This window comes from Rattus norvegicus, chromosome 19 (genome assembly GCF_021556685.1).
Source record: "Rattus norvegicus strain SHRSP/BbbUtx chromosome 19, alternate assembly SHRSP_T2T, whole genome shotgun sequence".
NCBI classification, from domain to species: domain Eukaryota; kingdom Metazoa; phylum Chordata; class Mammalia; order Rodentia; family Muridae; genus Rattus; species Rattus norvegicus.
In genome coordinates this window covers 24,879,835-24,904,323 of record NC_141552.1, presented here as the reverse complement: position 1 = coordinate 24,904,323, position 24,489 = coordinate 24,879,835, and the positions used below count along the sequence as shown (strand labels likewise).

General features: G+C 42.5%; 2 protein-coding genes across 2 annotated transcripts in view; one reads left to right on the top strand and one right to left on the bottom strand.

Annotated features, from left to right (window-relative positions):
- Positions 1-10,698, bottom strand: part of LOC147999222 (disks large homolog 5-like) — an 81,981-nt gene extending 71,283 nt beyond the window's left edge. The window contains exon 1 of the mRNA XM_087596469.1: positions 10,530-10,698. The gene's annotated coding sequence lies outside the window, so the exon portion shown is untranslated. The remainder of the gene's footprint in view (positions 1-10,529) is intronic.
- LOC147999221 (disks large homolog 5-like) lies at positions 194-19,016 on the top strand. The gene is made up of 5 exons (XM_087595409.1): positions 194-262; positions 7,546-7,705; positions 16,704-16,863; positions 18,061-18,204; positions 18,836-19,016. The coding sequence occupies exons 1-5, from the start codon at positions 194-196 to the stop codon at positions 19,014-19,016; spliced, it is 714 nt and encodes a 237-aa protein (XP_087451535.1).
- Positions 19,017-24,489: the final 5,473 nt, after the last annotated feature.

Sequence of the window (24,489 nt, the reverse complement as noted above, 5' to 3'; positions counted from 1 at the left end):
GTAAATGCTGAGGATGGCGATGTCAATAAAACTTTATTTACAAAACCAAATTAGTGGTGGTGCTGCTGCTGGTGGTGGTGGTGGTGGTGGTGGTGGTGGTGGTGGTGGTGGTGGTGGTGGCGGTTGCGGACTGGTTCATTTCAAAGCATGCTGGAGTGGCATGGCCACTGAGCATCGGGAAACACAGTAAGGAATGCGACCTGATGCAGGGCTCCCAACACCCCAGACGTCAACCTATGGCACTGGAACAGGGTCCCTGAAGGTAAGTCTGGACAGTCAGATAAGGTAAGTACATTTTATTACAAGGAAATGGGACAAGATAAATCTTCTCTTCATCTCGCTATGCTTAAGCATCTTTAAGAGTGCAGGGAATTCATGTCTATCAGTCTGGTTTAGAAAAGTGTTTAGAGACAGCAAGAGTAAACTCCATGTTTCCCTGATGATGGTTCCAGGGATTCTGATATCTGGGTCAAAGTGAAAGTTAAGGTGAAAAAGGCTGTCAGGCAGGGCAAAAAGATTCCAATTTCTGGTCTCTTTGGGCTGTAATTTTTACTGTGTTCAAGGCCATGAATGCAGACAGGGTAATAACGATTACAGAACAAGAAGCTAGAGCTTCATTAAGACAAAACGAAAGTAAAAGTTTTGCCCTCTGCTCCACTGCCTGAAGCAGGTTTTTCTAAGTCGTTTCCCGAGGATGGCATGTTGACCATTAGATTCACACGATGATGATGACGAATTCACCTGCTTTTTCTTTTCCTATAATTAGGCCAGCATCGATTCAAGGTGTGGCCCAACCGACTTATTATAAAGGATGATACTGGTTGGTTGAAAAAGGTAGTAGCTTTCTATGAACCATATATTAAGTTTTTATGTATATTAAAATTAACATTGGAAAGAACAATGGTAGGAGCGGAAGCTGGAGGACAACTGCTGCAAATGCTTGCTTTTGAAAATGCTAATGAAGAGTACAGGAGAACATTATTACCTATAAAGGGGGCTGGGGATATTAATGCTTATATGAAGGCATGCCAGGGTATCTTTTCTGAAAATGGAAAGATGCATATTTGGCATGTATTGATCCAGATAGAGTTATTAAATTATATGTTTAAATACTCTTGAATATCCTACAGGCACTTTCGCTCAGGATGAGTTGCCTTTAGAATGGGTTTATATTAAATAAAACTTTAACCAAACATTAACAAATAATGAGGAACAAATTTCTTTAATCATTCAGCAAGGCATACAAAGACATGTTACTCTGTGGGGATATGATTGTGCTGCTTTTGTTTTCCCATTAAGCAAAGATAAAGTGGAATATTTAATGCAGATGTCTGAGGTTTTTCAATTAGCCATGATTTCTTACATTGGAAATATTGAATTTCATCCTCCCCATAGTAAATTGTGGGATTGCTTTAAAAAACAAAAAAAAATTTGATAAATACACTAATTTCTGTTGATCCATTACCATCAGCCTTTACTGTGATTACAGATGGCTCTAACACCAAGATGGCTTATTGGACCAAAGATTAATTTTGGGGACAAGAATCTTCTTTTGGGTCAGTACAACAAAATGAATTATTAGCGGTAATTAATGTATTCCAGGATTTTACTCATGATGTAAAAATATTATAGCTGAGTCCGCTTATGTTGTAGGAGTAGTACAGAATATTGCGACTGCTGTTGTTTCTACATCTAAGCCAATATTAAATGTTATTCTCACATATTAAAGGACTATTGTTATTATGAAACTCTAGAATATTCATTACACATACTAGATCACATTCAAAATTTCCAGAATCTTTAACATTTGGCAATCCTATGGTAGATCAATTAGTGGCATTTGCTACCCCAGAAGAACACAGTCATAATCATGCCAATACAGGATATTTACATATTAAATATAAGCTTCCCTATTCTCAAGCCAAACAAATTATTGCTAATTGTCCTATGTGTCAGTCTTCACGTATAAAATGTATTCCATCTCAAATTAATCCCAGTTGATGCAACTTAATACATCGTGTCAGATCGATATAACCCATGTTTCTTAGTTTGGTTGCGTTTCACATATAGATGTAAGCATAGATAATTTTTCAAAATTTGTGTGGGCTACACCATTGCCAGGAGTACGCATTGCTCATGTTATACAGCATCTATTGGAAACTTTTGCTGTTATGGGACTGCCTTCTAAAATTAAAATTGATAATGGACCAACATATATTTCTTATCAATATAAACAATTTTGTCAACGATATCATATTGTACATATTACTGGTACAGAACACAATACACAAGGACAAGCTTTTGTTGAAAGAATTCACCATACCCTGAAATGACAAATTATAAAATTAAAAAGGGGGAAAAGAGATGGCCTTATGCAACCTGAATGGAGTTTGCAGACCAGTCCCAGAGCTATATTGGCACAAGCATTATACATTATTAATTTTCTTAATTTACCACAAGGTGAAGTTATATCAAGAGCCAATAGACACTTTGTTGAACTTCCCCCCAGAAGGCATGGAACAGACAGTATGGATAAAAATTGCCCGGGATGCTGAATGGCAGGAAGGGACATCATTGTATATAGGGGAGAGGGTTTTGTCTCATTACAGGATGGGAGACTATTCTGGTTACCCGGGAGATGGATCCAAGCACAGAATAATAAGAACTGCTCCCTACCCTCAAAGGAATCCAGTTAAACCAGCTACATTTTCTCCTGATGGATGTTCTCAGGAGATGAGGAGGTGTCCTCCATTACTGAGGCCCTGGCTTCTCTTAGTGTCCACAAACAACAATGGATAAGGATCCGTGCAGTGACAACCCTATTACCTATGTGGGGTCAGGTGAAGCGATTAAGCACTGAAAGGAATAATTTTGTCTCCTTCAGGAAAGTCCTTTACGGCTGAGCACTTATTCTTAGCAATGTGTGTTTTACTCATGGTTTCTTCTGCTGCGGCCAATGCCAGTTATCGGGCTTATATTGCTTATCATGATGAAATCCTACTACTTTTGTGTTAGTAAATATATGGATAATGACACAGAACATGATTGGAAGTTAATTCAAGCCTATTTAGAGGGTAATGAAAGTGCTTCAAAAGTAATTAATGCCTTGAAATATGATGTTCGAATGTCTTTTGGTAAACAGCTAGAAGATACTAGCCCTAGAGAAATAGCGAAATTATTGGCTGATCAATTGACAGGATTAGATCCCAAGGCTTGACTTCAAAGGATTTTCTATAGCATGGGAGGAGCTAGTTTTGCCATAATCTTATGTACATTATGTATTATGTTGCTTTATTTTTACATGACTAAACCCCTACAAGGACCTTTAGCTATGTTATGTAAAGTGTTACTTTAAAACAAAAGAAAAAAGAAGTAATTGTTAAGACATAGAGATGCAGCTCTCAGGCAGGGTCAAGAAAGGCCTGGTGACAGATACAAGTAGGGGCTGGAATGCCACCCTGGAGAAGAAAATGTTTTTCTCACTTGGCCTTAAGTTATGTTCTGCTGTGTCTGTTTCTGTGGAAGTGGTTCTAACGCTCTCTTGGTAATGGTGAGTATATTTTGATTATAATAAGAGAGGTGATTTGTTATATGAATATTTTTAGAAGAAGCTTTTGTTTATTCATCTTTCTTTGTTTAATCTTCCCTCATTGTTCCTGTTATCCTGGGAATAATGATCTTATGGTATCTTTGCACAATGAAAATTGTAGTAATGCATATTCTTAGCTCAATAAGGATTAATAAAGCTTGCAACTGCGTGCAGTTTCTTCTGCCTTTGCTCTGCACCCCCTGTGTCCTGGGGGTATGCGACCATACCCAGGGCCCCAACTCACTAGACATTGACAATGGGTCACCCCACAAAACACAGAAGCATCTACCTTAGTCAAAAATGGACATTTTATTGAATGCACACACTAACACTGATTGATCACATCCATAGCAGAGATACTAGGGGCAGATCCGTGGCCCAAAATACATTCCTCTAAACCTATAAAGCGAAAGAAAGAAAGAAAGAAAGAAAGAAAGAAAGAAAGAAAGAAAGAAAGAAGGAAAGAAAGAAAGAAAGGAAGGAAGGAAGGAAGAAGAAAAAACACAAAAAACTTAAGCTTCTCATAGGAACTTCGCAGGAAGTGTTGTCTGGCGGTCAGTTCTGATTAGGCCATTTTAGATGAAACAGTGCATAGTGACCCTTAATGTGATGGGCCCTATATAAAGCTTTTTGCAATATTGGAATTTTAACAAACCTCATCCAGAACATACAGCAGAGGCAAGGATGTGATCACCATGTCCTTGCTCTCTATCAGGTTATTTTTCTGTGTCCTTGATTGTCAGGCATAGAACAGCAACAATCTGAAATAGCTGGTAGACATGGAACAAAGTGGCTAAAACTATAGTTGTGGGTTGCACACCTCAACTGTCAATGGCTAATGCTGTCCTCAGAGACCTCGGAGGCCCCTCTTGTAAGACTGTCTATTGGAAATGGAAGCACTGACTTCAAAGTGAACCGGGCCAGCCAGGGAGAGGGCAACATGGATACGTGAGACCCTGTCTAAAACCAGCACAAAAACCAACCCTTCATTCAAAGCATCATCTATTAATTCTTTCTTATTTACCACTTTCTCCCTACCAGCCTTTCAGTCTGGAATGGTAGAAAAGGACTGGGAATGTTCCTTCTATTCTAAGGACCTTGATCTCTCTTTCCTTAGGTCCACATTAAGAACACATGCAAATGGATATCACCATCTGAACAACTTAGTATCATCTACTCAGTATATCTAGCCTAATACTGTGCTATGACAATCTCAAGCTTCCTTGAGTTTCGCTGACCCAGCAAGAAGTATGAAGTACTGAGGCCACACCCCAGTGATCCTTTCAAGGGGTTAGAAGAAAGCCTTGAGAGATGCTCCACTTCTTTGTCCTTAGATTAAATCACATTGACACAATGTGGGTGGACTATTTAACCAGACATGTTTCTCCCAACCCCACCTTTATGAGTTCAGATCATGGCAGAATTCATGCCCCACCACCCTAGATATTGAGTTTAGTGATATGTAATTATTATTTAAACCTATGTATTAAATTTTGTCATTTTGTTAATTTTTGTGGTTTTCACAGTCTTCTTTGATTAACTTTCCTAGTTTTATTAATTTATCCCCTGTGTTCTCTGGTATTTTGTCCTTCCCTTCAAACTAAAGTATTCCTTTTAGGATCCTCTACAGAGCTGTCTTACTGGTTATACATATTTTGTTAAATTTATTTTAGTGTGCATTAGTAAGCACAGTAGCAGTGCAGCTGCCTGCCCTCCATGGTACGAGATCTACTTTCCAAACAATAACGCTCAACTCTTACTGACTGTGTAGCATCTTGGCTGCTCTTTGTTGCACTTGGACAGCCCTCAGGACCAGGCTCTCCTCTCCCTTAACCATGGCTGCTGTCCTCTTCCTCTCTCCTCTCCATCACACACGTTCTTCCTTTATTCTTTGGCAGCTTCTTCTTCCTTCTTCCCTCCTCATGATCCTCTCTAGCAAAGCCCTCAGAAACTCCCCTCCCCCATCTCTCTGCTGTGCAGCTGTTGGCTGTTGGCTTCTTTATAATCACAGTTAACTGGGAACAGGGTCAGTTATTTGGGGTTAACCAGTCCTGAGTTCCACAAATTAGCATTAAAATACAAGCAGAATTAGGCCAATCCACTTCAGGGATTTTTGTTTGTTTGTTTGGTTGGTTTGGTTTAATTTTCATTTACCTTTTTACTTGTTATTTTATTTTTGGCTATTTTTTATTAATCGGTTATTTTATTTATTTACATTTCAACTATTGTCCTGCTTTCCACACTCCCCTCATCATATTTACATCCCATTTCTGCTCAGCTTTGCCTATGTGACAGTGCTCCCCCACCCACACATATCCATTCCCACCTCACACCTCTAGGATCTGCCTTTGGTGGGGCTACAGGCCTCACCTTGAACCATAGAGCATCCTTGCATACACTTTGGCTGGCAGTTTGGCCCCTGGGAGCTTGGGGATTAGGGAAAGAAGATCTGTTCAGATATTAAAGCCAATGATTGCTGCATTCTCTTCTTTATCTGGTTATAGGTGAAATTATGTTTGTGTGCTTCTCTTTTTTTAAATTATTGAGAGAAGATTAATTTCTTGGTTTTTCTTGGGTATAGTTCAGTTTATTGTCTTGGAGTTTTCGTCCTGTTAGCCTCTGTTGTGCTTTCTTACAGAAAAGAATTGTTTAAATTTGGTTTTGTCATGAAATATCCTGGTTCCTCCTTTTATGGTGATTGAGGATTATGCTGGATATAGGAGCCTGTGTCTGCAGTACATCTGCCCAAGATTTTCTGACTTTTAGAATCTCTGTTGAGAAGTCTGGTGTAATTCAGATACGTCTGAATTTATTTGTTACTAGATATTTATACCTTACCCCTTTTAATGTTCTTTCTTGATCTGTGCATTTAGCGTTTTAATTATTATGTGAATGGAGGAATTTTTCTGGTACAATTAGTTTGATGTTCTGTAGGCTTGTTGTACCTTTATGGCCTTTTCTTTCTTTACCTTATGGAAGTTTGCTGCTATGATTTGTTGAAGGTGTTTACTGGATCTATGAACTAGAAATCTTAATTCTCTTCTCTATCTATTATCCTTAGGTTTCAACATTTAATTGTGTCCTGAAATTCATGGATGTTTTGGATTCAGTAAACCATACATGTTTATCTGAGATGGGTGTTTTGTGCTTTGTGGGATGACCTCCTTGACCCCAGGCTGCATGAAGAATCTCAGCTGACAATGGGGACATAAATTATGAGTATGTGTAGCAAGACCCAGGCCTCTTCCAGGTTCTTAGATATTAACTGAGAACCTCAAATACAGTAGTGATGTGATAGTGTGGTGTGAATCTAGTTACTATTCTCTATTTTGATATAGATTACTCTTTTTGTGTCATGGTCAGCTTATAATGACTAGAAGACCTAAGCTTGAGAATAACCAAAGACTACATTGCTACTCTAGCAGCTGAGCTTTTAAAAGTCCTGGTGTGACAGCAACTGTTGGTGGACATTCTGGATTATTCCTTCTGTACTTTAACTCTCTGTGTCACTTCCACCATCAGTAAGTTAGTTCAATTCCATAAATTGGAAATCCATCACCTGGAAGAAATACTCTTTTTTTTTAAGATTTATTTATTTATTTATTTATTTATTTATTATATACAAGTACACCGTGACTGTCTTTAGACACACCAGAAGAGGGCATCATATCTCATTACAGATGGTTGTGAGCCATCATGTGGTTGCTGGGATTTGAACTCAGGACCTCTGGAAGAGCAGTCAGTGCTCTTAACCACTAAGCCATCTCTTTAGCCCAAGAAATACTTTCTGAATATGATCTGAGATTGGCCATGGAAAAAGGGTAGCTTGAACTGTCCCACCTGGGTTCTGGGCCTGCACAGGCCTGCTCTCCAAAAGAAACCTGTGTTCACAGCTGTTGGCTGGCTAAGAAAGATTTCACGAGACGTGATACACAGTCCTCGGACTTCTGCTTCAGTCATCTGCACAATTTTTCCCGGACGATATCCTCAACCTCCAGCAGGCGGGTGATGAAGCTGTCTGCTCTCAGCTCCCCTTCAGCCATTTTGTGGGCACCAGACTCTCCTCCCTGCAGCAGGAACAAGGGCTTCTCCATGGTGGCTGCAGCAGCAGTGGTGGTTTGGCATTCTCACCTAGAAGGCCCTATGCCTTTCTACCCCAGTTCCAACTCAGCTCAGGCCCGGGCCTTCCCCCATCCACTTCCCACGGAGCAGGGAGAGCAGCACCCACTAGAAATAAAAGGGAAGCCCTTGGTCCTGCCAAGACTGAACCCCCAGTGAAAGGGATTGTTGGGGGGAGGGTGGTAATGGGAGGAGAATGGGGAGGGGACACCAATAGAGAAGGGGAGGGGGAGGGGTAAGGGGGATGTTTGCCTGGAAACCCAGAAAGGTAATAACAATTGAAATATAAATAAGAAATACCCAATTTAATAAAGATGGAGAAAAAAAGATAAAAGTGTCACACATTTAAAACAGAAGAATATGGACCCTAATTTTAAAGGACAGTTCTGTCAATTAACTAAACCTTTAAGGAGGCTCAGAAAATCAGGCCAAACAATATTTTCTCGGTTTATGTATCTGTAATGTCGCATAAATAATAATGTCCGTTTCTTGCTGTTGTGGAGGGAATTAAATAGATAATATGTAATCATGGAAATTTTGAAGTACCATCCATTTTTCTGTTCATTAAATCACTCTTCCTCATTTCATTGATCAAGTATGTATGTTTTCTTTTCATAGTTACATGTATAATAAAACCAGCATAAAAACCTTCAGAATTGTATAAGCTTTCACTTTTAACAAATTAAATTAGTTGTTCTTTGTATTTCTGCTGAACATTTAAATGTTCTTTATATGTCCCAATGCAAGTTTATTAGGTACCTATAAACTTTAAACTCTGTTCCTGAGAGCATGAGTACTATTTAATCATATAGTAACTACACTCAGGCTGTCTTTGTATTAGAACCAATTATATCAGACTCTAAGAAAAATTACTATTGCGTAAAAGTTTGTGTGTGTATGAGTGTGAGTGTCTGTGTGTGTGTGTGAGTGTGTGTGTGTGTGTGTGTGTGTGTGTGTGTGTGTGTGCAGTACATGACCAAACAACTTTCAGGAGCCATTTCTCTCCTTCTGTCATGTGGGTCCCAGGATGTAACCCAGATGTTTGACTTTGGCAATAAATAATATTACCCACTAAATAAATAAATAAACAAACAAAAAACAAGCCACAAATCAACTTTAAAAGTAAAGGCCAGAAGTTCACAGAATAGTAGCATTGGCCTTACCATATCCTTTCTTTGGGGATGGGAAAATTAATGTTCTGAAATCCATGACTTTCAGGAATTTTGATATTCATTGAAATTCAATTCCTTTGCAGATGCTCCAGTTGTTGTGGCCAATTGCTAGAAAGGTCAACTTAAGCTTGCAGGACCCCCACCATCCCTCCCCCAACCCCACCTCCACAGAAAGCTCAAAAGACACTGCCCAGATCTTACTCCACATTCCCCAGAACCACTTTCTTTGTCCATCATTTCCTTGAGACGAAAGGTCAGATCCTTCACCCTAGTCTCTCCACAATTGACATTTGCCCTCCCAAAACACTTCTAAGACTGGAAAACATGTCTTAGGATGTATCTGCCAGACTCGGACTGAGAGAAACTAGGGCACTGGTTGTCACTACAACATTGGGGACAGAGGACGCCAAGAACTCTCTAGGAGACAATAGAATGTCCAAGAAGGGACAGCTGATGTCAAGGGGAGCAGACTTTGCCTCCCTGCTAATGTTCTCCCTGTACTGAGCATAATCTGAGGTGCCCTTTCCAGGAGACTTTCCTGGGGTAGAGCCACTGAGCATCTCCTGCTTCCAAAGCCAAATTTTCCTCTAGGCTTGATTATAAAAACCTTAGTAATTCCTATGCATCTAAATGAATGTTTCCTTCCAAATCCTGCCCAAAAATGTCTCATCCTAACTCAAATTATCCTTCTTCACCAATATTAGCCATTAAAAATTCCTGAGAAATAATACCAGTTTGAATATGCACTCAAAATGTTCTCCTGTCTTATTATGTACAGGTGCTTGAAATCACATCAAGAAATAGCCTGCATCGAAGGTTGCAACATGGGTGTGTGTTAGGGGAACACTCATGAAGCCTTGTGCTTAGCATTCAACGGTTGCCACAAGTTTCCTTATGAGGAAGACTTGAAATCATTATGGTGCTAGAAACAGTGTGCAGGCCAGTTGACAGAGGAAAGTGAAACATTAGAGCCACCATTGAAGGCTCCTGTTGGGCCCTACCTTGGTGTTTCCCTCCCCCCTCGCTGAGCCTTTCAGCCTGCTATAGGAAGAAATTGTTTACACCTTTGACAGCTGCTCTTAGCCCCTGATTTGGGGCTGGGATTTTCCATGGCACCCTTCCTCCCCACTGAGCTTTCCTGCTTCTTGTTTTTAAGAAGCTGTTTATGCCCCTGATTGGGCTGGAACTTTCACCTCACAGACTTGTCCTATTTTCCTGTTTGGGGATTTTCACCTGCCTTGTTGTTTTTCCACGGCTTTTGCCTCTGGTATATAAGGAGATCTCAGTAAAGCCTTGGTGGCACTCGCTAAAAAGGGGTGACCCGTGTACGTGTTTTCTTTCAACCCCACAAACCTACACCCGATATTCACACACTGTCGGCGCAGGCACTGACAATAGGTATCACAATAGAAACTAGTAACTAGATTTAACCAAACTATCACGTTAATGCCATATTTCGTGGTATTTTTTTTTTTTTGCACTCCTAGAACCTGGAAGAGGCTTGGGGTTTTCTAATCCTACTCATAATTTATTATCCTTCCCAACACTATGTGCTTTGTTCTGTTAATTGAAACAGCGCCATCCAATACCTAGGATATTTTCTACTGACATGTGTGACATGAGACAAAACAGTCCCTGTCATCCCTCACCTGAATAAACTTCCTTAGAGGACAGTGTAGTTGGAGGGTCCTTCTTTCCTCTCCAAGATCGAGAAACATTTCCAGTCTTCAGACAAGTGTGTCAGCCATTGTCCAGTGACTGTCTTGAGATGTCCACAATGTCAGCTGAGTGTCGTCATCCAGCCTGCCCTGTAATTGTTGTAGATGATTAATAGGGTTCCAGCCCTAGGATTTAATTCAGTGCTACAGTACTTGCCAAACATGCTCAAAGCCCTAGCTGCCACCCTAGTCCTGTGTGCTCTAGAGAAAGAAAATAAAGAACCACATTGTCTATCAAGTTTCTCCTCCAATAGAAGGAGAATCTGCATCAGGTCTTTTAAGTAACTCTAAGCCCCAGCTTCCCCACAGCTCCCTCCATCGATTGCACTATTGGTGCATTTTCAGTAACGCTCACTTTATTTTTGGTGTGCAAAGAATATGCACCATGTCAGTAAAGTGTGTGTTTGTGTTTGTGTGTGTGTGTGTATGTGTGTTCATCCATGAACTCACTATAAATTATTATCAAATGACCCAGAAGACCGTGGAGAAACCTGTCGATGTGCCTGCAGAATTATGTTACTACCGTTCCATGGCACCTTGCAGGGAACACTGAAATAGTGGGCCGCTTTTATAGAGCCTAAAACCAGGCTATGCATGGTTTTCGGTGAGATTGTGATGTGCAACACCACAACAGAGATCAGCAGAAGCTTCATTTATTCCATGCTGCTGTTACCAAGTGAGGCAAAGCCTCATCCCATAGAGAGTCTGGTAGGATCTGATGAAGGGCAATAAACTCAGGGTTGAAATCAAGCCTTTAGAAACAAAGAGAAAAATACAAAGTCAAGGAAAGCAAGAGCTGTCTTTTCTTCCTCTTTTTTTTTTTTTTTGAGATGATCCACAAGAGAGACAACCCCTTCCTCAAACTAACAATGCACAAGAGAGACAATACATGAATTAAAAATCAGAAATGAAATGAGGGACATAACAACAGACACGGAGCAAATTCCAAAATCATTAGTTCTTACTCCCGAGGACTTTACGCCAGAAAACAGAAATATTTATTCGATATTGTTGATTTTGTAGACAGATAACAATTACCAAAGTTAAATCCAGATCTGGGAAGGTATCTGAAAAATACCCCTAAGAAAATAGATACACTCATTAAAGGTTGCATACATTATATATTATATTGCTTTCTTTTTGCATGATTAAACCCCTTCAAGGACATTTAGCTATGTTATAGAAAGTGTTACTTTTAAAACAAAAGGACAAAGAGAGAAATTGTGGAGTCACTGAGATACACTTCCCAGACAGGATCAAGGAAAGACGGCTGAGAGATGCAAGCAGGGGCTGCAATGCTGCCCTTGAGAAGAAAATGTTTTCCTCACTTTACCTTACACTATGTTGTACTATGTCCTATTTTGTGGAAGCGGCTCTCATGCTCTCTGGGTTATGACAAGTATATTGTGATACTAGGAAGAGGGGTGACTTGCTATACAGATATTTTAAGGAGAAGCCTTTGCTTAGTCTCACTTCTTTGCCTAGTCTTGCCTCAGTCGTTCCTGATATCATGGGAATAACGATCTTATTATATCTTGCCAAAAGGGAAAGTGAGGTAATCCATATTCATGCCTGTATAAGGGTTAATAAACTTGCAGCTGCATGCAGTTGCATCTGCCTTTGCTTTGCATCCCCTGTGTCCTGGTTATTTGTGACCATACCTGGGCCCCCAACACACTAGATGTTGACAAGCATCACCCTTCTCACTGTCAGGTTTATTTTCTTTCTTTTTTGAAATCTATGATGTGGAGGCGTATTACAGCAACAATATGAAATAGCAGGCAGGCATGTATGAAAATTGCTGTGTTTAAGCTAGGTGTGGGGACAAGTCCTCAAAAGGAGCTGTTAAGATGGGAAACACATAATGCATTTGTTGCTGGAATTGAGTTGCCTCAGCTGTGTTGCTCTGCCTGCTCAGTGTCCATTCAACATCACTCTGTTTCTACAGAGGAACTCAAGGTTTGCCCCAGCCGCCTGTGAGCTGTGATATGGGCAGAGAAAGGCCAGGACACTGTGGTGATTTCCCACTCCTCAGTTATGCTGAATTTTCCACCACTGTACTTGTATACACAAGTCCAGTGTGGTCAGTTATTATAGATATTTGTCATTTCTTACAGAGGGCAACTATGATTGACTACACCCAATTCTACAAAAAACAAAATTCAGGAAACCTGGCCGTTGGCAGCAATGAATCAAGAAATATCGAGGATGGTGGGGCATGAATTCTGCCAAGAAATGAACTCAGATAGGTGTGGTTGTGAGGAAGATTATAGTTTAATAGCCCAATAGATTCACGTTGTATCATCTTGATTTAATCTAAGGACAAAGAAATGCAGTATCTCTGATGGCTTTCTTCTAACCCCTTGAAAGGTTCACTGGGGTTTGACCTCAGTTCTTCATTCTTCTTGCTGGGGCAGCAACACTCAGGGAAGCTTGAGATTGCCATAGGCACAGTATTAGGCTAGAAATGCTGAGTAGGTGATACTAAGTTGTTCAGATGGTGATACCCATTTCATTTGTTCTTAATGTGGACCTAAGGAAAGACAGATCAAGGTCCTTAGAATAAAAAGATCATTTCCAGTTTTTTTCTACCTTTCCTGAATGAAAGACTGGTTGGCAGAGAATGGTAAAAATTCAAGAATTGGTAGATGATGCTTTGAATGAAGGGTGGGTTTCTGTGCTGGTTTTAGACAGGTTCTCAATTACCCCATCTTGTTCTCTACGTTGCTCGTCAGGTTCACTTTGAGCTCAAATAAAGCTGCTTCTACTTTCCAACAGGTAGTCTTACAAAGGGGCCTCCAAGGACTGTGAGGACAGCATTAGCCAATGAGAATTGAGGTGTGTAACCCACAACTATAGCTTTATCTGAAAGACCCTCAGACAGAGGAGACTCTCGCTCCAGTCCTGAGGACAATCACCACCCCATGAACACACAGGACTCAGTCTTGATGTAAAAACAAGAGGTTTACTTTGGGATACCAATGCACTGGGGCTCGACACGGTCCTCACGAGGAGGGATGTGAGGAGCCTCAAACAACAGAAATGTACAGCTTAAACAGTCATTTATGATCACACAGTTTCATTAGCTCAGCTATTTCAGTGCCAAGGATAACTAGGCAGATGTTTCTCGTCCTGGGATAAGGCCGTAACCACATCAATGTAGCTATTTCAGTAGGAAGGATGTCTGACTTGATATATGTTTTCTTATCCTGGGGTTCCCAGGACAAGGACCAAGGATATCTGTCTTGGCAGGTGTTTCTGTTCTGGGGTTCCCAGGACAAGGCTATAGCGATGTCAGCCTATAGCACAGCTGCATTCAGTACCAAGGACATCTCACTTCTATAGTGATCAGTCAGCTTCCCAGAGATGTTTCCTGTCTTGTAATTGCCCTGCAGTAAATATGTTCTATACCCTCTGTTCTTATGGTCGGGCAGCTTCCTAGAGAGTGGGTGGGAATGTGCTTTCTGTACTTTCTGGTCTATTGTCTAACGTCTAGGGGCTAAGCAAGGGCCAGCTTAAAAGATTCTCATGCTTAAGAAATGGCTGTACTGATATCAAACGGGGATCTTTCATATCCACTTTCTTCCAAGTCTACCAGCCATCTCAGATTGGTGGTGTAATATGCCTGACAATCAGGACACAGAAAAATAACTTGATACACAGCAAGGACATGGCAATCATATCCTGTGTCGTTATGTATGTTCTGGATGAGGTTGGTTAAAATGACAATATTGCACAAAGCTTTATATAGGGCCCATCAAATTAAGGGTCACTATGCACTGTCATAGCTAAAATGGCCTGGTCAGAAGTGACCACTGGATCACTCTTCTGTAACTTCACATGAGAGGCTTGTGCTTTTTGTGTTTTTTATTTTTGTGGTTTTTTTCTTATTTATTTATTTATTTATTTATTTATTGATTGATTGATTGATTTATATGTTGTCAGGAAGATAGTTCAAGTCATGGATCTGCCCCCAAAATCTGAGCTTTGCCTCTAATACTGTAAACAGTATTAGTGTATGCATTCAATAAAATAACTGGCTTTTTTTTTTAGTACGATTCATGCTTTTGTGTTTTGTGGGGTGATCCATGAAACAGGAGTGAAGATGCTTGTTTCTTACTCTGTCCACTGAGTTATGTCTCTAGGCTTCTCCTACTCCTTTGGCTGCATCCCCCCCCCCACATCTGCTGACTATTTTATTTTTCAGATGAAATCACACGTTATAGCTTAGAGAGGCCTGTAAGCAATCCTGCTTTGGTAACTTAAGTGCAAAGAGGAGAGCCCCACACTCAGTCTGAGGGTGCATTCACTGGTGGATCCAATATTTCAGTTTCCTCTCCTAACAGATCACCACATTGTTGCCAGGACCATAATGAATGCAATTCTTTCTCCTAAAGAATCTGGTGGCAACTGTCAAATGTTAAGCACAAAGCTTCAGGTTGTACCTATAACACACACCCACATTGCCACCTATCCTATAGGCTATTTCTGGGTGTGATTTCATGCACCTGCACATGATGAGACAGGAGACCTCTTTGGCTACTTATAGGAACTGGTGTGATTTCTCAGTAATCTTTAATGGGTAATATTGCTGACTAAGGAGAATTTCAGGTAGGATGAAACATTTCTGTGCAGGGATTGGGGAGGAAGCACTCATTTAGATACACAGCAATGACTTAGGTTTTTCCAATCAAGCCTAGAGCCAAATTTGGCTTTGGAAGCATGTGGTGCTCAGTGGCTATGCCACAGGGAAGTCCCCTGAAAAGGGTCCATCAGCTTTTGCTCAGTACAGGGAGAACATTAGCAGGGAGGCAAAGTCTGTTATCCATGACATCAGCCGTCCCTTCGTGGACATTCTATTGTCTCCTAGAGAGACCTTGGAATCCCTGTGATGTCACCAGTATCGTTGTGACAACCAATTCCCTACTTTTTCTCTTAGTGTCCAAAGGATATATCCACAGACATGTTTTCCCGTCTTTGTAGGTGCTTTGGGAGAGTTGATGTTGATAGAGAAGAGTCTAGAGTGAATTAAACGAAACCTAAAGGTAATGATGGACACATGGGGAATGTGGAGTAAGTTCTGGGCAGTGTATGTTGATCTTCCTCTCAGGGGTGAGTGTGGGGGCCTTCAGCTGGCCTTTATAGCAATGGGCCACAACCACTGGAACATCTCCACAGATATTGAATTCCATGATGATCACAATTCCTGAAAGTCAAGGTTTTCACATCATTAGTTTCTCCATAACCACATGGAGGATATGGCAATGCCTATGCTATTATTGGGTGAACTTCTAGTCTTTACTTTTACAGTGCATTCGGTATGTTAAATTGATATTATAACACCACCAGGAGTCATGGAGGGTATAACTTTTCTGAATTAAACAGGGCATCAATGTACTTCACTTTCATTGCTTCTTTCAATTCAGTGACTATCTGACAGTAGTAAGAGGGAGAGAACTGTGCTCCTGGCCATGACCTTATATTCTTAGAACTCCTCTGACTACCTCTGGCTGACGGGGCCAATCTTACATTCATATATTAGAGGTTCTGTGTGGCAGATATTTTTCTACAGTAGCCAAACTATATGGAGCAGGTAGAGAAAGAGCCTGTAACCTATTGGCACTTCTGGGGCATTTGTCATTTCAGTAGGGGGAATTAATAAGTCTGTTGACCATGTCCTCCCCCTACATGACTTTTTAATGCAAAGTTATTGGACTAGAGTAACAGTGTAGGATATCTGAGTTTCCCTGATCAATCAAGTCATTGTGGATGCTGAATTGATGATCTGACTTCTGAAACCAGAGGGGTGAGGGTCCTGAAACCAGGTTGTAGCCTGCGTACCTGATAATAATCCTGGAGAAGGCATCTCTCTGGTACTTGTAAGCCTGTGTGGGCGGGCATAGGGAACACCTGGCTGCTTACATCTCTTGGTCTCTATATAGTAGTGGGGGGACTGTGATCCACTTAGGATGCCTCTTACACAGACCAAACTTCTTGCAGTGACACTGGCTTCCAAGCATGTTCTCCTGTTTAGACCTCACTGTGGTCTGTGTATGCTCTATGCATTCACCCCATGCGGGTTCACTTGTGTTCTTCTACCTACAGAGGCCTGCAGACAGACGTCATCCCCTGAAAATATCCTAAACAAGGTGCAGGACAACGAGGAAGAGGAGAGGCTGAATAGAGAACTGGAGCTAACTACCAAGGAGAGAAATGAGCTGACAGATCGCCTCCTTTATGTGACAGGTGGATCCATGAACAAGAGGTATGCATTGCTCCAAACAAAGGACCTTGTTCTAAACCTCATCTCCCATAGAGAGGAGATTCAGAACCTGACCCTTACTGAGGAGTGAGTTTGGACATGGACTCTCTGATTCTGCCTGTTGAAAATCTGAATTTGTGATCTGAGTGAAGAATTCAGGGATAAAGTCACTGGAGCATGAGTTCCCAGTGTACAATTGGAAAGCCCTTGACAAGTGGCAGCTTTGCAAGGTTCTAGGTGCTGTGAGTTTGTGGACAGTGTTTGTACTTGCTAGGAATGTGACTGAACGCTATCATCTCATGGCAGCACCCTTAGGTAACAGGTCCCACATTGTTCATCTCCATGCTTAACTAGAAGGCCTGAGGCTCTGGCCTGTTCCTTCTTGTCTGTGTGCCTTAAACACTGAGACAGTAATGGTGCATACATTTCTAATGATTCTCATTGTGCTCTTTCCATATTTGTCTCTCTTTCTCATTCTCTGAGTCTGTTTAATTTTCTTTTCTTGTGGGTGTGTCCCAGTTTGTGTGTCTGTGTGTGCACAGGTCTGCATGCATATGCACAATTTTATATGTTTCTGTGTCCCTCCACCCTTGGAATTTAGGGGTCTGTTTTTTGACCTCAGGATATACCTGTATAATAGTTTCATGGAGGTGTAAGTACTTTATTTTGGAAGCCCCACTTTCAACAGTACAGTTCTTTGCCTGTGTGGTCACATTTGTCTATACATTTGTATGCCTTGAGCAGATTATAAGTTTGTGGCAATATCTGGTCTCATCTCCAGAATTATGTGTACTGTCTGGCTCTAGAATATTAGTTATTCGGCTTGTAGCATTCCACTTGTCAAAACAGGAAAAATGAAATCAGAGGTTTCTGGATGTGTGTGTGTGTGTGTGTGTGTGTGTGTGTGTGTGTGTGTGTGTGTGTGGTTTGGTAAGCTCTGTGGCCTAGGCTCTTGACAGCATAACAGGTTTGAATGCAGATCCAGCCCTCCTGATTGAAAAAAGTGAGCCAGGGAACCCTTTATCTGGGTGCTTAGCTTCTGTTGTCCTGGGCACACAATTCCAAGTTTCTGAAGCTGAAGAATTCAAATATGTAGAATTCAGAAAGTGTCCTTCCAGGACTGGGGTAGTACAGGACACAGCCTGAGTTTATATAATCCTAAACCTCGATGTTCATTGGGTTCTATCTTCCTGGGGCCAGCCCCTACTTCAGGCCAAATCCATTTTATGAAAACTTGAAGATAAAGGAGAAAGAGGTCATGTCATTACTGCACAACTTAGACACAAAGAACATTGAACATCGTGAGAAATTTCAGGAGCTCAAGAAGGAGATTAACTTCTATCGGTAAGTACTGGTCAGAAGGGCCCCTCACTTGTGGAATGGCCATTGCTGCCTCTCTTTGTTCTGGACTGGAGAGCCTGCAGCTCTGGGTCCATGTCTTCTGCTGTTTAAATATCACTGTGCTCTGGGTCTTTTGGACTCAGTTTCAGTTCTTTAAGAGACTGTGACTTCTCACCACAGTGTCTATGCATCTTTACAAGGCTCTGGATAGAACTACACTGATTCAGGCATCAGAGTGTTATTAGGCCAACCTGCGGCTCTGGGGTCATACCAGGTTTAATAAAGCTCAATGTGTGGACCACATGGTTTGCATGACCTCCCTTGGTCATACTGTCCTCTTGTGGTTATTTGCTGCCTACTAATTGATGCTGTCCCGATGCATTGGGCTCTCATGGGTAGTTGTAGATCTCTTGTTCTTTTGGACGACATGGACTCTTATTGGTGCTTGGGTCACAGAAACAATTTATTCTTCCATGGATTGGCCATTTGCTGTTTGTGCAGCAGCCTTACATGTATGGAGATGTATTCTATGAAGTCTTTATGGGTATCTGGGTCCTGGTGGACTTTGTGGGATTTGGCAGTTGGAATGGGAGGAAGAGACTTCAGGATCTTACTATGCAGAGTGTGTTTCCAGCAACCTGCACAGCCGGCTCCTGATGGACCAGGCATGTATGAAGAAGAAGTTGGTCACATTGAAGCAGGAGAGCAAGGAGTTACAGCGATATTTGTTTGAGTTGAACCCGAATGATGAAGATGAACAGGAGAAGGCCAGCAACCTCCAGACCCAGCAAAATGTGGTAGGAACAAGCAGCTGAGTCAGATTAACAATGTCTGATACCATTTGCCTATTGGATACATCTTTGCTTCCCCTATCACCTTTCTAATCTCCCCACACCCAGTCAGTCACCCACCTTATGTGATAGAGTTATTCATTGCTCTGTGTATGCACAAGTATTCTGGGATGTTAACCACTCTTCAGAAACTGAGTTATTGGCAATTATACTTCTCTGCCCTTTTTGAAACTGCAGTCCAGAAATGGTGACAGAGGAATAACATATCATATGACTGCATCTCCCTATCACAGATTGGATGCTATGAAGAGTTTTGAACGAGTTCTTGGTCGTGTGACAAAGGTCATACAGGGGTCATGTTATGGTTGGAAGCACCTTGTAGGGATAAGAACCAAGTGCAAATGGCAAATGAGTCCTGGTCATTGGCTTTGATCTGGGTATCATGTGGCCTTCTCCTTTCTTCCTGCACCCCAATTAGGTCTCTCCCCATTTCCCCATTCTTGGTTTGCACTGGTAGAGTCTGAGGAGCAGCTTGTTCTCCCACAGTACTGTGAGGGTTGCTGGTGATGTTCCCAGCCTGCAGAGATATCAGCAATGATTTCAGTGAAAAGATCAGTGCTTTCTGTCCAATGCAGCTGAGGGGACAGAAGGCAGCAACTTGACAGCTGGTATGCATGTCCCCACCAAATCAGTGTCTTAATAGCTGCCTTCTCCTCCCACGTCTCAGAAACTGCAGGAGACATGGCATAGGACGGATCCCAGGAAGACAGCCCCCTGAAGAGTGAGTTTCTTCCTCAGGAGTTCCCTGTGACGACAATCCTCACAGTCAAAGACTTTTTGGGGGAATATTCTTCTTCTCAGATAATTTCCTCAATGTATAGAGACCCTCAATTTATGTATCCGTATGCCAGACTGTCTGGTTGAGGTCCTTCTCCTTTCTCATACGGACAACACCATTTGAGAGACATCTGAGGGGACTGCCTTGACGTCTTGTCCTAGAGGAGAAACAGCACTACAACTGTGTTTCTAAATGTTCATTAAGAAAATGCTGTTAAGAAATGTTTTTGGTTATGATTTTCATTGAAGTTTTCTTTTTGTTATTTCATACTTATATATTCTTGTTACTGTTTTTCATTTTTTATACCATTTTAGTTGTTCATTTTATGCCTGTTTTTTGTAAATTGTATTCCTTATGAATAAAAATTGATTTGTAACTCTTGACTCTTAAGACCATCTTATTCAAGGGTCCTTTCCCCTCCTGTAGACTTAGAACTGACAGCTATATATGGATTTTTGCATGGTCCAGGCAGCATGGGTAAAGAGGGAATTCAAAGCCACCAAAGTGTACACAGGGTGATAGTGTCTTTTGTGTGGATAATGTGACTTTTTTTATGGACACACACTTTATGATGTAATCACTGACATACTGTATCCATGCTGTCATGTGTTCTGCTCATCCTAGTCTATATCAGTCTACAACACACATTCCTTATTGACTGTGTGCACCAGATATTGAGTAACACACACTCATGCCTGTAGAGCTGCAGAAAAAATGACAACTTTCACAAAGGAATATAGAATAATCCTAATGGAGAACCATGTGCCTCAGTTTTTCTTACAATACAGCATTAGTATTAAACCACAAAGATAATGACCATCAACGTCATTTTGGGAAATAGGTTTTTATAGGTGCTGTTTCACTTGATCATTCATATGCTGTGTTTTTTATTGTTGCTGATTATATTTATTTTTATCATTTAACTCAATGGATCTTTTTTTTTCAAATGTATGTCTGGGCCACTCCTGAGTGCATTTCCCTCATGATCCAAAAGAGGGAATAGCATTCCCCATTGTAGATGATTGTTAGGGACCATGTGGTTCTTCTGAGAGAGCAGCAGATGCTCTAACCTGGGAGTCATCACCACAGCTCCTGTAGGTAGCTTTTGTCCTTCCAGGGCATGTGCTGTACTAGGTGGACACGGTCACCTCCCATTTAGGAGAGAGATCTCAGGAGATGTGTATGTACAGGTGGTTGAGCAGTGCCTGCTCAATGTGGTAGGCTGCTAGGCAACCAACTGAACCCCAGCCCTGCTCCACCTGCATTCTTCGAGGCAGAGTTTCTATAGCCCAGGATGGTCTAGAATGCATCATCTGCCTATGTCTTTTTTCCACTAATGCTAGGATGAGGAGCATATGTCCTCCACACCCTTCTTTCCAAACAATGAACATGCTCATGGTCTGGTTATCACATGGCCATGAGGGAGGTAAATAACACTCAGCCAAAACAGAGGCACATTGCCACAGTCACACAGACAGCCTGGACAGATCTGACGCGATCAGCACCAGGTTTGACTGCCACTACTTGAAGCAAGGTCCTCCAGTGTTAGGACAACCATTCAAACAGCAAAGAAGGAACCTGTTCCCAGCATCTGAGGAGTGGGACACCCAGAAACCCATGTGTCAATGTGGCCATTTGGAAAATGGAAGTGGGGAGGCAGGGAAGCAGCCAGAACTGGACACAGTTGCAGGGACCCAGGCGAAGAGGGAATATTGGGGCAGAGTCCATGAGATGTCAGTAGGCAACAGGCCAGCTGGGACTAGTGTGGGTACAGGGCTTCTAGTGTGGGTATGAGAGGAGCAAAAGTAGCAATGGTCAGATTCTGATGCAGCATAAAGATGGGAAGGAGCTTAGACCGTCTCAGTGTCGTATAGGGACATTATAGACACTGATGGGCAGTATGGGGATTGCAGGGTCCCTTATAGTGGTCTCTGCAGGTGTCAGGGCTCTGTCAGACCTATGACTATCAGGCAGGCTCTGAGCGCAAGTGAGAGTCACGGGACAGGCCCTGTGTACAGCCTGGTTTGGGGACATTTCCAGGTGCCCCATGGACTGCAAAATAAAGGCAAAGGACACAGGGAAGCCAGCAGTTCCCATGCACACGACATAAATACTTGTAGACCTTTCTAGAATTTCCATAGACCATCTGTCACTAGTCCTCACTATAGAAGGCACCAGCATTCTGCCCTCTACTTCAATTGGTGAGACAGCTAGTCTAACTCCAGCAGTAAGGCCTCAGGGAAGACAGTAAGAACTCACAGGTGACCTCTTTTACTATTGAAACAGGCTCTTCCTATGGAGCCCAGAGTGACTGTAGGGTCCTAATTCTCCTGCCTCACAGTGACTGTAAATTCAAATCTACCTTCAAGAGCAATTGATTAATAGCACAGGGGGGAAGATCAGATTAAGGCTATCTAAAGGCCCCAGGGTGGTAGGATTACCAGGGTCCTAGTAAGTTTCTCCAGCCTTAATTACAACCTGAGTCAGTCCTGCTGTATGGGATATCACCTGCTGCCCAGTGATATCACAACTTGGAATTCTTTGTCAAATATAAGCTGTTATGGGAATGAAGTAGCCACACAATAAACACTGGTCTGGATACTCCTAGGTCAAGAATCCCCTGTTGGAAATGCCTTGGACCGCACCATTTTACATTCTGGATCCTTCTGGCTTTTTAGCAGATTTATAAATACAAAAAAGAAAAATGGGCATAGTAATTTAAGCCTATGATCCTAGTCATGGGAAACTGAGTCAGGGTGATGGAAGACTGTAAGTTCCAGGGCAACCTGTGTTTCTAGAAAAAAAAAAGGCATGGTGAAGATTCCACTCAAGTAGAAACCAAAAGGCTTTCACATGGGGCCTGCATTCCACTGGTCAGCACTCCCATCGTCACAGCCACAGGGAGACACTGGGGAATTTTTCCCACTGTATCTCTTTGGGATGCAGTCCACCCCATGATTCTATGTGAGGAATGCCCCAAAGGTTGCATCATGTGAGGGACCTAGATAGTTTCAGGATTGGGAGAATTCAGGAGTTTATTATTAGGGATGATCTACAGCTTTGGCAAAGCTTTTCCCTCCACATGGCAGCCCCAGGTTTGGCCCCAACAGTAAAAATAAAATCCCCCCAAAATAATGCCAACAAAATATCACGAAGCCTAAATGTCTGACCAGTCTCCTCAAAAGTGCACAGGAACCTGACTCCACATTTAGGACCCACTATGGCCTCTGTGACCTGTGAGAAGGGATCTAATATGGGAATTAGTACAGTATGACTTATCCTTATGGATATCTTTGGTGACAATCACCACCTGACCCCTGAAAACCCATCTACCTGGGAGGCTCAGCACTCATGTCACCAAAAAAGCCCAGATCCTAGGGCCAGCATGGGCAGGAGGTGAAGAAAGTTTGTCCCTCGTGAACATCAGTTGCTGCTCCTGGCCTGACTCTATCCTCAGGAGACAATGTTGCCCCAGAAAGTGTGGGTGTCAATGGCTATTCCCAGGCCAAGGCTGGGATACTGCTGGTCATCCCCGCAGTGACACCTCACCCCTGCATTGTGTGGTCATCCCCGCAGTGACACCTCACCCCTGCAGTGTGTGGTCATCCCCGCAGTGACACCTCACCCCTGCAGTGTGTGGTCATCCCTGCAGTGACACCTCACCCCTGCAGTGTGTGGTCATCCCCGCAGTGACACCTCACCCCTGCAGTGTGTGGTCATCCCTGCAGTGACACCTCACCCCTGCACTGTGTGGTCATCCTCGCAGTGACACCTCACCCCTGCAGTGTGTGGTCATCCCTGCAGTGACATCTCACCCCTGCAGTGTGTGGTCATCCCCACAGTGACATCTCACCCCTGCAGTGTGTGGTCATCCCTGCAGTGATACCTCACCCCTGCAGTGTGTGGTCATCCCTGCAGTGACACCTCACCCCTGCAGTGTGTGGTCATCCCCGCAGTGACACCTCACCCCTGCACTGTGTGGTCATCCCTGCAGTGACTCCTCACCCCTGCACTGTGTGGTCATCCCTGCAGTGACTCCTCACCCCTGCACTGTGTGGTCATCCCTGCAGTGATGCCTCACCCCTGCAGTGCAGACCTTTGGGCCTGTGGCCTTCAGGATCCGGATTACCTGTTAAACTCAGTTCATAATCAGAATGTTTTGTGTTCAGCCTCTGCCTGGACTGTACTCCAAGAAGAGTTCAAGGTTTTCTGTGGCAACATCTAGCGATCAAGCCTTAGCAAAAGGATTCTCACATCACCCTGCAGGCAGATTCCCATAGTCATTTCTAGTCCATTTAAGCTGCTGCTGAAGATGCCTTGAAGGCATAGCCACAGCGACCCTGTGTGTTCAGAGGTGATGCTTTCCTTCAGGAACCTGATGCTGAGTCTTCTAACCCAGCAGGCGGTCCCTGCATCAGGCTGGAGTCTTGAGTTTCTGTGTTGTCCTGATACCACCTGCTGTGTTCTCCTGGGGCAGAATGGATCTCAGAAGGTCTGGGCCAGTCTCACTGGTTGAGGATTCTTGCAAGGCCTCATCTCCAATTCCTGAGGGAAGGTGTAGGTTAGGAGAATGCCTGGATTTGAAATTCAATGTTTTCAGATTTCAGGATTGGATGAGGGGTACTCAGCATGTGCATGTGTCCATGTCTCTGTATGCAT